This window comes from Topomyia yanbarensis, chromosome 2, assembly GCF_030247195.1.
Source record: "Topomyia yanbarensis strain Yona2022 chromosome 2, ASM3024719v1, whole genome shotgun sequence".
NCBI lineage: Eukaryota > Metazoa > Arthropoda > Insecta > Diptera > Culicidae > Topomyia > Topomyia yanbarensis.
In genome coordinates, this window is record NC_080671.1 from 100457310 (window position 1) to 100471599 (window position 14290).

Here is a 14290-nt window from a genome sequence, read left to right on the forward strand (position 1 = left end):
TCGGTTCAACTATATAAAGTGTTTTCTGTACTTTTAAAATTTTGTAGATACCCAGTTTTGAAGAAAAAATACTGAAAAACACCAAAAATTTCACTTTTTACTAAGTTTTAATGGCTCTGCCGCTCTTATAATTCCAAATTTGTACAAACTAACTAACCAAACTTCTCCGTTTGGATCTCCAAGAAAATAAAAAAATGCTGAAAAAATATCTAAGACAGTGCAGGACCGCTTCAACAGGCATAAATTTGAAATTTTATCCAAAATCGGCCCATTTTTCAAAAAATCAAAAGTCGCCACCAGTAGGAAGCGTTTTAGCAAACTCACTCCGAAGAAGAAAGTGGTCCTAATACCCTTACCTTTCATTTAAGAAGTGAGCCCGATGACTTTTTTAACATGATGTCATTTTGGGACACCCTAGTCTACAGTTAATGCACATAGGTTGCAGAAATAGGTTGTTGCGACAGCCCGATTGCACACTGATAAATAACAATAATAATAACTGTGCTGTTTCATCTCTCTTATACCAAAATTCGATTATCCCTGTTTTAATCAATATACGTATTCATTGCATTATGGGTCAGGCAAATCCTAATTCTTTTTTTATTATCATTATGCTGACTACCTAAACGAGTGAAGGTATTTTAGGGTTTCACAAAAAGAATCTCTGCCCATAAAGGACCTAAGAAATAGTTATCCACTATTCCCTATAACGTTTGCTCAAACCGAATGTCCACCTGGTTCGACTCTAACAGACCACACCGTCCCGAAAGGACTGCTTATCATTTCTGAGAGACGGTGTGCTTGATCGAGTTAAATAATCATAAGAAGTCCCTAACTATCTCTCAGGTGCCAGTACTGAACTCCTGTCCTGAGCTAGCCTCATACCCAAGGTCAAAAGAGTCGACAACTAGCAGGTCAAAAGAGTCGACAACCATGCCAATCGAAGGCCACAGACCCAGCGCCATCTCGTACAATTCCTGAAATTAGAAGTTTGTTAGCACTCTTGTAAAACTCGCTTACCGCTGCGCATCTCTTCCGGCATTTCGACGCCGTCGGTCGACTGCCTCAACGGAAAACTGCCGAATAGGGGTTGAGAACAGCTTGAAGGAACATCTGATGTTGCTCCAAATGTGTGTGATATCCAAGACTGACTTGGATAGTTCCATCGAGTCTAGTTTGCATACCTTACATAACTAGACTCACTTTTCTTCATTCACCCACACTCACAACGAAGCAATACGAATTATATTAAATTGAAAACAAGAGTACTTCTTTTCAAAATTGTTTCAACTACTTTTCAAAAATATGCGTGATATGGACATAAAAGTGTGATATTCTTGATAATGAACACACGAGAAACTATCTAAAATACATTTGTTACGCGGCGTAAGTCGAAAAATACACATGAATTGGAAATAAAACTTAACTATGCCATTTTAAATACTATCAAAGATCGTAAAAGGCACAATCTTCAAGTTTGTAGATGCAAAATATGTTTCCTATACATAATAAAAATGCTTTGATTAACCTGAATCTTTTACTGCTAAAAATCAAAAAACGTGCTGCTGAACAAATAAAACAATGACTAACGCGCCCTCTATATTTCGTTCCATCGCGATCTATTTTCGGTTTATATTCTATCACATACGAATCATGGATGGTACCGTCTTTCAATTTACAATGTTTTCCCAATGTGTAACTACTTATTTTTTCCGTTATCATATAATGGCACTTTGTAATATAAAAAAACACGTTGCTCGATTATAGATAAATTAATACTAAATTTAAATACATGCCGATTTTGCTTTTTAAAATACATACCAAGGATTAAAGTACACCGTGTATTGCAATCTAGTGGTCATTAAGGCCATGATGATTAGCTTATATCTAACGATCAGCACTTATGGTAAAATCGATTGGATTACATCCACGAAACCTAACATTGCTATAACTAGAACTAACGTTTCAGTACGTTTACCGCCTGTGACAAGAAATACTAAATAAAAACCCATCGAAAAAAAAATCAAACTCAATATGAAAACTCAACGTATTTCTTAGCATTCAATGTGCAAAATCTTCAACACCATTCCGCGATCTAGATCGCACTGGCGTAGGACGAAGGAACCTTTAGCACGACTACGGCACCGGAATGTTCGAAAGCGGGCGTCTCCACACCTGCCACTGCCTCAATGCTGAGGGTGCGAGCTTTGTTACCGAGGCGCAGTTGGATCGTGGGTGACACATTCACCGGTAAATCCTGATTACACTGTCTATAGAATACGTGGGGTGTTGATATATTACTTGTTTACTAACACGACAAAGGCATAAACTTACTCATAATAACGCTTGCACACGTGGGCAACAATTTCACCGACACGGTCTTCCTTCAGCGGTTGATGTTCTCCCTGAAGCACTACAACCAGGTCGTTGTTATGATGGGAATGGAAAACCACTAGTTGATCCCGACCGGGGCTAACACTGATTGATGTAATCTGACGAAAGGCAAAATTGGTTATATGCTTTAATAGTAGTTTCAATTTAACGCTCACCTCCTTGATAGCAACGGTACGCTTCATATTGCGGAATTTATTTTTCGCTCCATCCAGCTTATAGATGGCCCCGTCCGTCACGATAATTGCGCGGTCCGCCGATTTGTTGCACTTGTTGAACTTTTTCACGAACGCCGAAAACAGTATTGCTCGGAAGTTATCCGTGTTTTTAATATTATTAATACTGGCATTGTACGACGAGTAGTTGGAGTTCTCCGCCGTTATGGACAGATAGTTGCCCAACCAGCGGCGGTCGTGTCCCCAGAATTTGCGCCTCTTGCGGAAGGCGCTAGCGGCGATGATCTGTAGTCGTAGCTGGGGCCATTCTTCTCGTGGATACTTACGCAGAATCATGGTAGCACGCCAGCGGGAGAACAACATCCGGAGTTGCTTCTCCGCTTCGCGACCAACGAGCGGCGGCTGCGGCCACTGGATGCCCTTACCGTAGTCTCGCAACTGGCGAGCATTGCGGAAGCGTACGGCCAGTTCCTGTACGTAACTCTTAAGCTTGTACTTTCTGTAGTGGCGCATAATCAGAATCGCTGCTTTCATCTTTTTGTACTGCTGGCGACAAATCCAGCCTCGAACCTGCTTCTGCAGTAACGTTACGATGTGCGGAATCATTTCGTTGCGTTGCTTCTCCAGAGCAAACAATGTTTGCGGTGAACGGAGAAATATTTTCGTTTTGCCGTACTTGACATCGTGACCTAGGTTCTTTTCGTTGAGTAGAACTTTGACACCATCACGGTCCGACCCGGCTCGGAAGTTCGGCCACGTGTATTGGGATATCATTTTGTATCGCAGCAAGAACTTGTCGTACCGCTGGCGATGAACGAAACCCGCACGGCGCACCCTCACATTCTCCAGTAGACCGAGATAGCGAACCTGGTGCTCCACTCGAACATCGTCGAACACGGAAGCACTCTTGATGTCGTTAGGTTTGATACATCGCACGTAGAACGGTTCCTTCTTTAGAAGCGTAGCTACTAACTCCGTCATCGATCGCTGGAATAAGGTACCAGCTGTCAAGGGTCTCTTTGTGGTCTTCGAAATATCCTGCGCCCCCTCAGGCCACATAGAGGTGATCAAACGGTCCTTGGAGTGGTACAACAGGCGCTTAAAGTCCTGGTACAGAGCGTCCCTGTTCTTCTCGATGAATCCATTGATGCAGTAGATAACATCTCCTGCGTAGTGCGTGATACGGAAGTCCTGCCGATGCTTCAGTTCTTTGTCCATTGGCTTTAGCTGACGACTGGAATAGTGTGGGTGATGTGACAGCTTCTTGTCCATCGCATCTAGCAACATTTCATCGGTAATTTTGCCCACGTTCAGACAGGCCTCGTCCATGATCGAGATTACGCCCTTATGAGGTTGTTCAACTAGTTCGCAAATGATCTATGGGAAAAAATGGCACATTTTTCATTGGTTTCGAATGCACCGGGAAAATCAATCACTCACCTGATTGTTAAAATACTCGATATTTGTCCACTCGATACCTTCCCGGCGGTATTCCTCCTGCTCCTGCTTTAGTACCAGCTCGATAAATAACTGCTGGAGTTTTTCGTTGCAATAGTTGATACAGAACTGCTCGAAGCTGTTTTGATCGAATATCTCGAATCCGTAGATGTCCAGCACACCGATAACCCGGTTGTAGCGCTTCTGTGTATTCGAACCCGGCACCAGAATGGCCTTGTTGATGCGGTCAATGATCCACGCGAACAGCCGATCGTAGATGGCCTTGGCCAGTGCATCCCTACCGTATTCAGCCTGTTCGGTGTCGTGGGTTTTGGTCATAATTTCACCTCGGGCCGCTATCACCCGTTCCGTCAGGGATCGCATCATCTCCTCCTCGGTCACGTGCAAAAGTTGTGCCACTGTGGTAAGCTGTTTACGGTTCGCTATCTGAATCTGGTCGTCCTGGGCTGAAATGGGAAAAAAGCATGTGAGCTGAAGCTACAAATTGGAAATGATTGCATATTGTTCGATTTTTAAAAATTTTCAGATCATCGTTTGCAAAACCCATTTAGCATCCTGGGGTTGTCTTCGATCACAACATTGTTTCTAAATTTAGCCATTTAGCTCCCCGCTTCGTCCCGATCTACTCGATTTAGTCTCCGGCGGTGGACCTAGCCTCCTCAACGGACCAGCTAGTGCGGAGTGCGGAGATCCATCCAGCGATTCCGGATGGAGCGTAGCTTCCGGTTCACTGGCGCTCCAACGACTCAATGCTAGCTATTCGACGCGGTTTGCTCGGTCTAGCCGCCGGTGGCGGATCTACCCTACTCACGCGCTACCCGGTAGGGTGCCGAGGTCGGTCCGGCGATGCCGGTGAATCCAGACGCCCATTCACTTGCGCCCCGATAATCCCAACCCGATGCTATGTCGCGTGCTATTCAAGTATTCGGCGGTCTACTCGGTCTAATACCCGACGGTGGATCTACCCTACTCGCAAGCTTCCCGATAGGATGTCGCAGTTGATTCGACGATTCCGGTGAAGCTCTAGGATCGGTTCACTGGCGTCCTGATGACCCGAACCCGGTATTACGGCGCGTACTACTCAACTGGTCCCTGTAAGTGGACCTAGTCTACACCGACGGAGACTTCCCCGGCGGCGGAATTTCTCTTAAAATGTGACTCTTTCTCTAGATGCCGATTTGTGGTTTCACAGCGACTTTCTAGCTAATGGCGCTGCTTTGTTGGTCTCTTTGCCGCTTCCTCCGCAGCTCGGAGAGTATACTCGTAACCATCCTGTTGCCAGCATCCAAGGTATGCGTCGTGGCTCATCTTTTCGACGATATTGTGAATTGTCACACTAGGCATACTCCTACGAACTTCTTCGAATCTAAGGCTTTTGAAGATCAATCGAAACAAGTACTTCCGGAAGCATTCGTACCTGGACAAAAACTGGGCAAATGGAAGTTCACCTCTCCATGCTTCCTTTGCACCCAAGTCGATACATTTGGGATGAGTCGGTGAATCCACTTGTCTTTCTCCGCTTTGTCCAACTCCTGCTGCCACTTAGCGCCAACGAGTCCGCTCGGATCAGTCTCCTTGCATTTCTCTGCTGGTAGCATCGCGCGTCCTTAGCCAGAGTGATGTAGATGTTGTTGATGACGATATTATTCTGTACGCACGACTCGCACGGCCATCAGCCGGAATGTTCTGAACAGTTTTTCACGCTTCCGCGTGGTATTCAGCGCAGCATCCCATATCGGAAAATTTATGACGAAACAGTAGATAGCAGACGTCTCGTGCTGCTTCTCGGACCGCCGACGTTTGGCATGATTATCGCTATTGTGTTCGTTGCCTTCGGCGACTTTTCGTAGGCGTAATCGGTAGTTATTGAAGCTCAATCGGTCGTCGATTATCACTCCCAATTGCTTCAGTACACGATTCGATGCAATCACGTGCCCTCCGACGTCGATCTGCATCCGCTGAACCGCCTTGCAATTGCTGACCAACAACCCTTCTATCTTGTGGTGAGCTATTTGCAGCTTGACCTCGTTCATCCAGCTCTCGATCGTGTCTATTGTCTCCGTCACTGACACCTCCACTTCCTCAAGTGTCTCACGCATCACCGTGTAACACCAAGTGACACGTCATCTTCAAAACCCACGATTTTCACAATCCTGGGCAGCCGCAGTGCTACGACCTCATCGTAATCCTTTTCTGTAGAGTTGGACCGAGAATGGAGTCCTGCGGAACACCCACTTTGACTCGCATTGACTTCTGCCTTTCGTTCGTATCGTACAGAAGCGCTCTGCTCTGGAAGTATCTATTCAGAAGCTGGCATAGATAGTCGGAAACCCTCATTCTGTGCAGCGCAGCAGCGATGGCTTTCCAGCTGGCGCAGGTAATTGCATTCTTCGCATCTATCGCGCCCACAGCGCAGGATCGATCTTCTCTTTGTTTCTGTTTAGATGCCGTCTCAGCACTCTTGAGCACTATCTGAATTGCATCCACTGTCGATGCTTCTTTGCGGAATCCGAACTGCATCTTGGACAGTCCGCCGTCGCCTTCGTGCATTTCGTCAACATATTAAGGATCATTTTTTCCAGGAGCTTTCCGAGTGTATCCAGCATACATAAGGGCCTATACGAGCTTCCCTAGCTTCGGTAGCAACACCAGCTTCTGTACCTTCCACATTTCGGGGATGTTACCTTTAATTAAACACTTCTGCAGCACCATCCTGAACATGTCCGGATATGCTAGAATCGCAGATTTCAGCACCAGCAGTTTGGTATTCCATCCGGCCCGGGTGCTTTCTTTGATTTCAGGCGCTTCGATGCTTCTGCGAGCTCTGCGTTTGTCACTTGCCGATCGTACATGTTTGCTCCTTCTTCTTCGCCGTAAGGTATCAGTGGCCAGATAGTTGGATCGTGCTTCGGGAAGAGACCCTCAACGATTATCTTCAGCTTACCCGGGTCTATTTCGGCTGGCATCGTCGAGCCCTTCATTTCCGCCATCATTGACATCTACTTCTCGGCACAGCTCCTCGTGGCAATCTGATTTGCTAAGCTTGATCTCCCGTTTTAAAGGGACCCTAACTTCCCGAAACGCTACCTTGCGCTCTTCTCTATCTGGCTCCGATATTACTCTGAGCTCGCCTTCTGGATCTGAGACAAGCAGCGTGTAGCGTACTAAGCGTCTCATTTCACCAGTAAGCTGGACGCCGTCTATTGCGTGGTTCCAACTCTCGCGGCATTGTGGCGTCACAAGCTGCCACAATCCTTCCTGTTAGGTCGTATCCACGTTCTTTGTTTCGCCGTTCGGCTGAAGTGCCTCAACGAAGAGATCTTTGTTGAAGGCTTTCGTTTTCCACTTTCGTTCGCCGGTCATCCTTCTCCGCGCTGCAGCAGGATTCCGTTGACTGATACGGTAGCGAATAGCTTGGTGGCGTATACGTTTCGTATACTCTACAATCCATGTTCTCTGTCAATGAAGGAATGTGACGTCGATGATAGACTCCCTCCTGTCTCTCCGAAATGTGCTAACGGAATCTTCATTGCACAATCGTACGTCTAACTTCGCTAGAGCTTCCTGCAAGGTACACCCTCTTGTGTTGGTTACTCTACTGCCTCACTCCACAGCCCACGCGTTGAAGTCATCATCAATGACTTTCGACTTTCGACCGATCAACTGCTCAGTTAACTGCTCCAGCATTAGGCTGAACTGCTCCACTGTACACCTTGGAGGAGCGGAACAGCTGCACACGAAGACGTCGTTAATTTTGGTGATCACGAAGCCCTCGTATGAACGTTCTACGTCTTCTCGAATGGAGAATCTGCTCATAACTTGTATCACAACCTTTCCCGATCTATCCGCCACCCAGTTACCAGAAGGAAATTGATATGGCTCTGCAATTAAAGCGACTTCACACATAGTTTCTGTCGTAGACTGCCACAACAGTTGCTGTGTGGTGCCACAGTGATTCAGATTTATCTGGGTTATCTCCATTACCGTTGACCTGGCAAGGCATTTAAAGTCTTCCGCCTAATTTTTATTTCCATCAACTGGAGTACAACATGGCCTATCTCCCCGCATTTACAGCACCTCCCGGATCGATCCGGGCCTTTGCCCGTCCCTGCCAAATGTCCAAAGCCCAAACACTTGAAGCGTTTCTCCATCTGTTTATTCACTCGGGGGCGGCTCTCAATGGGCAACCGTAACTTCGCCTACCTCCAGGGCCTTGTCTGCAGTGGTTACCGGTAAACTAATCATCGTTGTCTGAGTTCCATCTCCGGGTTTAAGACTTTAAGTTCTGCCTTTTCACCCATTGATTTGGTAATACTTTCCTTTATGGTCGAGCTTTTAAACGTGGAATCCTTCAACTCGAAGAGCATCTCGCCTTTTTGGGTATGTCTGATTCCTACCACATTTTTCCCCAAAATCCCTCAGCTCCGGGTCCTCTCTGATTTTCTTGAGCAGCGCTGCATAAGTCATCGCGTTAGCTTTGGTGAGTACTACTTCTCTCTTTGGCGCCTTCTGACGAGTCGAAGGTTTTCCTATCCTCTTCTGCTCTCCTTTTCGCTCTTTCTTCTGCTTTTGTTTCCAATGTATCTCGTTCTGACCTGCAACGGTACTCCAGTTTTCTCCCTGTTGGGTGACGTCCTTCCTTCGACAACAACAGCGTTCTCCAGCGTCTGCCTCCTGACGAGGTTCTTGTCCTCTTTGGAGTCACGGAAACTGGTGTGTTCTCCACTCAATTCTGCTTCCCCATCCCTTGCTTCGGGGGGGATAGTAGCCTTAGCCGACGCCAATGCTGTGTCATACTCTTTCACGGTAGACACTAACGTCTTTCGAATTCTGAGAACTATCTCCTTAATGTCCTATGGACATTGTTTCTTAGGTTCACAAACTTGTGGAGCTCCTCCTCCAAGTACTTCGCTGTCACTACTTTTGGTTTCTGTGGGGTGTAACTTATGCCACTGTGATCTGGCTGTTGTTGCTGCTTTTTCTCCTTCTCCTGCTCTTGTTGAACCAAACCATCCATGACAAACGGATTCACCGCGCCTGCTCCCTGTTTGTGTTTCTTGTTTTTTCTCCATCTTATTGGATCACAAATCTGGGCCGCAATCTCCACTCCACGCTGTACGTTGTCACCTCTTGTGATCCCATGGTTATCCATGCGAACACGGAGGGGGGGGGGCTCACATCATCGCGTATTGGGAGTAGTGTTCAGAGCCAAATCGGCGTAAAATCGGGAATGCTCCAACCGAACCTAGTACCACAAACGAAATTGTGACGAGTTTTGAACATACAAGGAGACCTACTAGGGTTTTGTCGGGATGGAGGCAGCCCACTCACCATTTCAAGTTGGTGTCATCCTTCCTTACTCAGGGAGTAGAACAGCACGCCTGTTAGCCTAAAGTGGCTTTCGGAGTTATGGTTTTTTAGAGGTTTAGTAGAGCCCAATTCAAACCTCACCATATCCTAGCAAGACTCCCTAACTCGCAGTGGTTCCGAGGTGTGGAGGGTGTCGTTAAGCCCATGAACTCCTGTCCTTCACATTGGTCACCTATGACAGTTCTTAATGGCCCTAGCAAGTTCCTAAACTAATGTTCTACCTACTTTCTAACGAGCGCTTACCAATTTTAACATACTTGAGTTCAAATGAAAGATGTAATACTCCCATAGGTCACATAGGAATTTCTCATATAAACCGATACAATCGTAATACCGTAGAGGTTAAAAATCTCTTAAAATGGACATCAAATTACTTCGATTCGCAGGCCTAGATCACTTATAGCGAATCAAAGATTCTTAAAATATATATTGTTCACTATCGATTATTCCGGAAGTTCCGAGTTCCCGGCATATTCCAGAAGCAAAGCCACTTCGGTGATGACTGAACCAATTTTCACTGGCACTTGTCTCAAACGGAAGGATTAATATGCAGTTGGCTATTGCACCCCTCCCCTTCCTTCCTCTCACATCCTTCACCAACCCTATCACACTCCCTCCTTCCCTCAGACTAACCTTCACACCCGCATTCTCGTCACCCACCCGTATACCAAAATATGTTAGGTTGTTCCCAACGCGTCCCCCTCCCACTAATTACACTAGTTTACAAGAAAAATGAAGCTTCAAGAAAAAGTATTTTTTAGACTAATTTTGGGTCGCTGAACACGAAAACAATATTCATTTTTTTGTTCAAAGAAGCGATTTTGTGATTTTCTCAAAAAACTCGTTTTTGAGCACTTTTTGTAGTTTTTAGTCAATATTTCGTGTCAAAATCATTCAATTAGTTTAGTCAATATGCAGGTTGAAAGGTGTCTTTCCAAAAACATATAATATGTGTCGATCATATGTAAAATTTTTAGTGCTGCAAGAGACCAAAGTTTTAAAAAAGTGCATTTTTGACCATTTTTAAAAGTTACTCATTTTTAAATGATTTTTTTTACCGAAAAACAATATTTTTTCGGACCTTTTAGAATCTAAGATGACAAATAATATGTTTACGTTAATTTTAAGCCTAATATCACTAACATCGGATGGAAAATGTTGATGCTACACACCAAAAAAATCTGAATTTTATCGTTGACGTAATTGCAAACATGACACAATTCAACAAACCGTAATTTACGAAATGACGTAACATTACCGTGTTCCGTTTAATTTTACATGGAACATATAATTTACATGCGCAATGACATAAAATTGCACTTCCTACCATTCAGAACAAACGCTGTATGTGGAGTAAAATTACATGTTTTACGAAATTAAACGTCATGTAAAATTAAAGTCAAACGTAAAACTAAGTCATTTTTGATGCTCGTATATGTCAGGGTCAGGAGACGTAAATTTACACTATTTTTTCTAGGTGTGTATGGCATATTGAGCGAAAGGGAAATTTTATGATTTTAGCGGACCCTGCCCTGGTGCGGCGGTTTAGAGGGTGTAGCACTGGTCTCATAAGCCAGTCGTCAAATATTCGAGTCCCTATCGGGAAGGAGTCTCAGTGGGATCGTAGCACTAGCTACGTAATATTCTGTGAACTGAGAATCTGCTGTGAAGCCTGTTGAAGCAGAAGGCTAAAATTCCTTTATTTCTTAAAATATGTACTCACCACAGACAAAACAAAACTTTTCCAACGATATTTCCACATTTTAAAAAGAGCACCTAGTTGTACAATGAAATATCCAAAACCTTTCAAATGCCGCAGGATGGATGGATGCAAACTCGAGAAGACAGTACCCAACACAAACAATAACTATCAAGTATAGAAGATTATTTCAGCCAAAAGTATGATTGGGCTAAAAATAAAAAAAATTCAATTTTCACTCAGTGTTTCATACCATCTACATTTTTCATCCGACTTTTGTGACCATTGGATTAAAATTTATGCAAAAAGATTATTTATCTCATTAGATTTTTAAAGAATTTTCTTCTGTCCTTGATTCATTATAAAAAATTTACTAGAAATATGCATTTTTAAAAAAAAGGTCGAACATTAGACTTTTTTTACTTTGGTCGATTTTAATCATAATAAATGTACAGTTCTCGACAAACATACGATTACGACTTAAAAGCAAACTGTCAAAATTCTCTTTGAAAGGAAATTCCGGACAAACCGTTACTGGCTAAACGCAGTTAATGCAAGAGAAAACTTTTTTCTTTTGTTTACTATAAACATCTGTGATTGGCGGGTAACAGTTTGTCTGAAATTTCATTTCAAAGAGAATTTTGACAGTTGGCTTTTAAGCCGTAATCATAAGTTTGTCGAGATTTGATCTATGCATATTATACTTTTTCGGAAAGGGCACATCAATATCTTTCGAACTGTTTCGATCGGATCCTATTTGAACAAGATATTGACAAATAACTAAAATAGTGCCCAAAAACACCTTTTCTCAAAGAAATCTTGAAAATGCCTCTTTGAAAAAAAAATGGACTTGGTTTTCGTATTCAGCGATCCAAAATTAACTGAGGAAACACCTTTCGTCTTAGCTTATCGCGATTACCTTAAAATTGTTGAAATCTGTCACATAGATTCTGAAAATATGAAAAATTATTTTTCTGTAATAAAAAATAAAGCAAAAACAAAAAAGCGGAAGCAAAAGAAAAACTTTTTTTTTAAACTCGAACTTCTTTGAAAGAGAAATAGAGTATTATTTTCGTATTCAGCGACTCAAAATTAATCTAGAAAACACTTTTTCTCATAACTTCATTTTTCTTGTATACTAGTGTAATCTTATTTAAGACCAAAAGAGATATGTGCAAAACAGAGCAATTTTCACTCGGTGCCTAATAACATCACCAGTTTTGCTCGGATTTTCGTGATCTTAGGCTTAAAATTCACGTGAGAAGTTTGCCTGACACATAAGATTTTAAAAGATTTTTTTTGCTGATTTATTTTTTTATGAAAAATCAACCAAAAATTAGCAATTTTACCAAACACTACTTTTTTGACTTTGGTTGCTCTTAACCTTAAATTTTTGATATTTTATCCTAACACGTTATACATTTTTGGAATGGGCACATCAATACCTTTCAAATGGTGAGGTTTGTGTTAATCGGAAGATTTGTTCCTGAGATATTGACCAAAAACTGCAAAAAGTGCTCAAAAACACCTTTTTTAAAAAATCACAAAAACGGTTCTTTGAAAAAGAAAACGGATATGATTTTCGTGCTCAGCGACCCAAAATTGACTTAGAAAACACCTTTGTTCTTAACTTCATGCAATTAACCCTAAATTTGTAAACTAGTGTTATTTAACGTACTAGCTTTCAAATCGTAGTTTGGAAAAATGAGAAAGGTACAGTTGCACCACAAGGTGGATTAAAACAGGTTTTTGAATTATGTATCGTTAAATATTACCCGGTCAAACCATTCGGAATTTGATTCGGAATCCTGAATGGAGTCAGTATGGATTCCAAATCAAATGCAACAACCGATTCTGAGTCGGAATCGGTTGTTGCATTTGATTTGGAATCCATAATGACTCCATTCAGAAATCCGAACCGGTTCCGGAATGAGTTTAACTGGGTAAGCATGTTCTTAAAATTTCTTTATATAAATTTAAATAATTATTCATTTGATGCATATAGCATATATAAATAATTACTAATTATGGTCTACTAATTATGATTTTATTACAGATAGTCACTTATCTGTCTGCGATTATTTTCATTGAACAGGTGAATAGGGCAAACGGTAAAAGATTAGGAAAATCTTCAACATTATACGCTCCAACCATATTGTTTAATTATTAGAGACTGATAAAAGCCAGAGAGAGTAGAGAGAGAGACGAAAAGTGAAAATCAGTCAAAACGGAAACACTCCCTTTATGATGATTTCAACACTAGCATTTTGGCAACCGCTTCTACAGGCTGCAATTAAAATGACTCCTATTTTATTTTGAAAACAAACCATATGGTGATCGATGGATTTGTTTAGGAAATGTTGTGCATTTCGAAACAAAGAGATGAAATAATTCCAAAACTTGTTTTTATTAATACATATACTCTAGAATGCACCTTACAATCACGATTTAACTAAATTCTAACGAAAATTTAAATTTCTTTTTTGATGGGTGTACAATACTCATCTCCTCCAACTCAGGCATGAGTAATGTTTCTTTGCATTGCACGATTGATCTGCCCAATAGGGTAGTTTTGGCTTCACACTATTCGTCTCTCTCCCTATTCTCTCAGGTAAAAGAATTTCCATAAGAACTAAGAAGAATTTCTCCCCTATAGGATGTGAGAATTGTTTATCTCCAATATCAAATACGAAGATTTCTCTGAATGAACCTAACAATTAGCTATCACTTAGGGGGTGTGAGTCAGTTTCTCCTTTCTTGAACTAGCCTAATACCCACAAATCAAGTCGACAACTATACATGCGGAACATGCTCTAAATAAGCAAATCCAATTTATACCGGCTTGAACCTTCGTTCGAACCGGTCACAAACCTTGATAGCTTCTGGTTTACCTAGAGTTTTTCAACAGCAACAGTCTTTCTCAAGGCTACCTATATTTTTTCGACAATTAGTCTTTTTCAAGACTACCTACTTTTACTACTCAATCAGTCTTTTTCAAGACTAAAACATTTTTCAAGAACAATTCAGCCTAAAGAAATATTTGATTCTTCCAACATGCCTGAGTCCTCCCAGAAAGGCCGTGTGCCAAAAATTAAAGCCAAACGGAAAAGGGTATCTTCTCCACCCGAAAATTCAATTGTCTGCAGCAACTCATTCGATGTTTTATCCGAATGTGAAACTAATGAAATTTCTAAAT

At 42.3% G+C, this 14290-nt stretch overlaps 1 protein-coding gene across 3 annotated transcripts in view; it reads right to left on the reverse strand.

The window, feature by feature from the left end:
- Nucleotides 1-1353: 1353 nt before the first annotated feature.
- LOC131678986 (unconventional myosin ID) overlaps nt 1354-14290 on the reverse strand; it is a 69159-nt gene continuing 56222 nt past the window's right edge. For all 3 annotated transcript variants that reach the window (XM_058959494.1, XM_058959493.1, XM_058959492.1), the window contains 4 exons: nt 4008-4471; nt 2550-3944; nt 2335-2492; nt 1354-2270 (listed from right to left, as the gene is read on the reverse strand). In XM_058959494.1, the coding sequence (XP_058815477.1) occupies nt 2096-2270; nt 2335-2492; nt 2550-3944; nt 4008-4471 (2192 nt within the window). In that variant the 3' untranslated portion in view covers nt 1354-2095. The remainder of the gene's footprint in view (nt 2271-2334; nt 2493-2549; nt 3945-4007; nt 4472-14290) is intronic.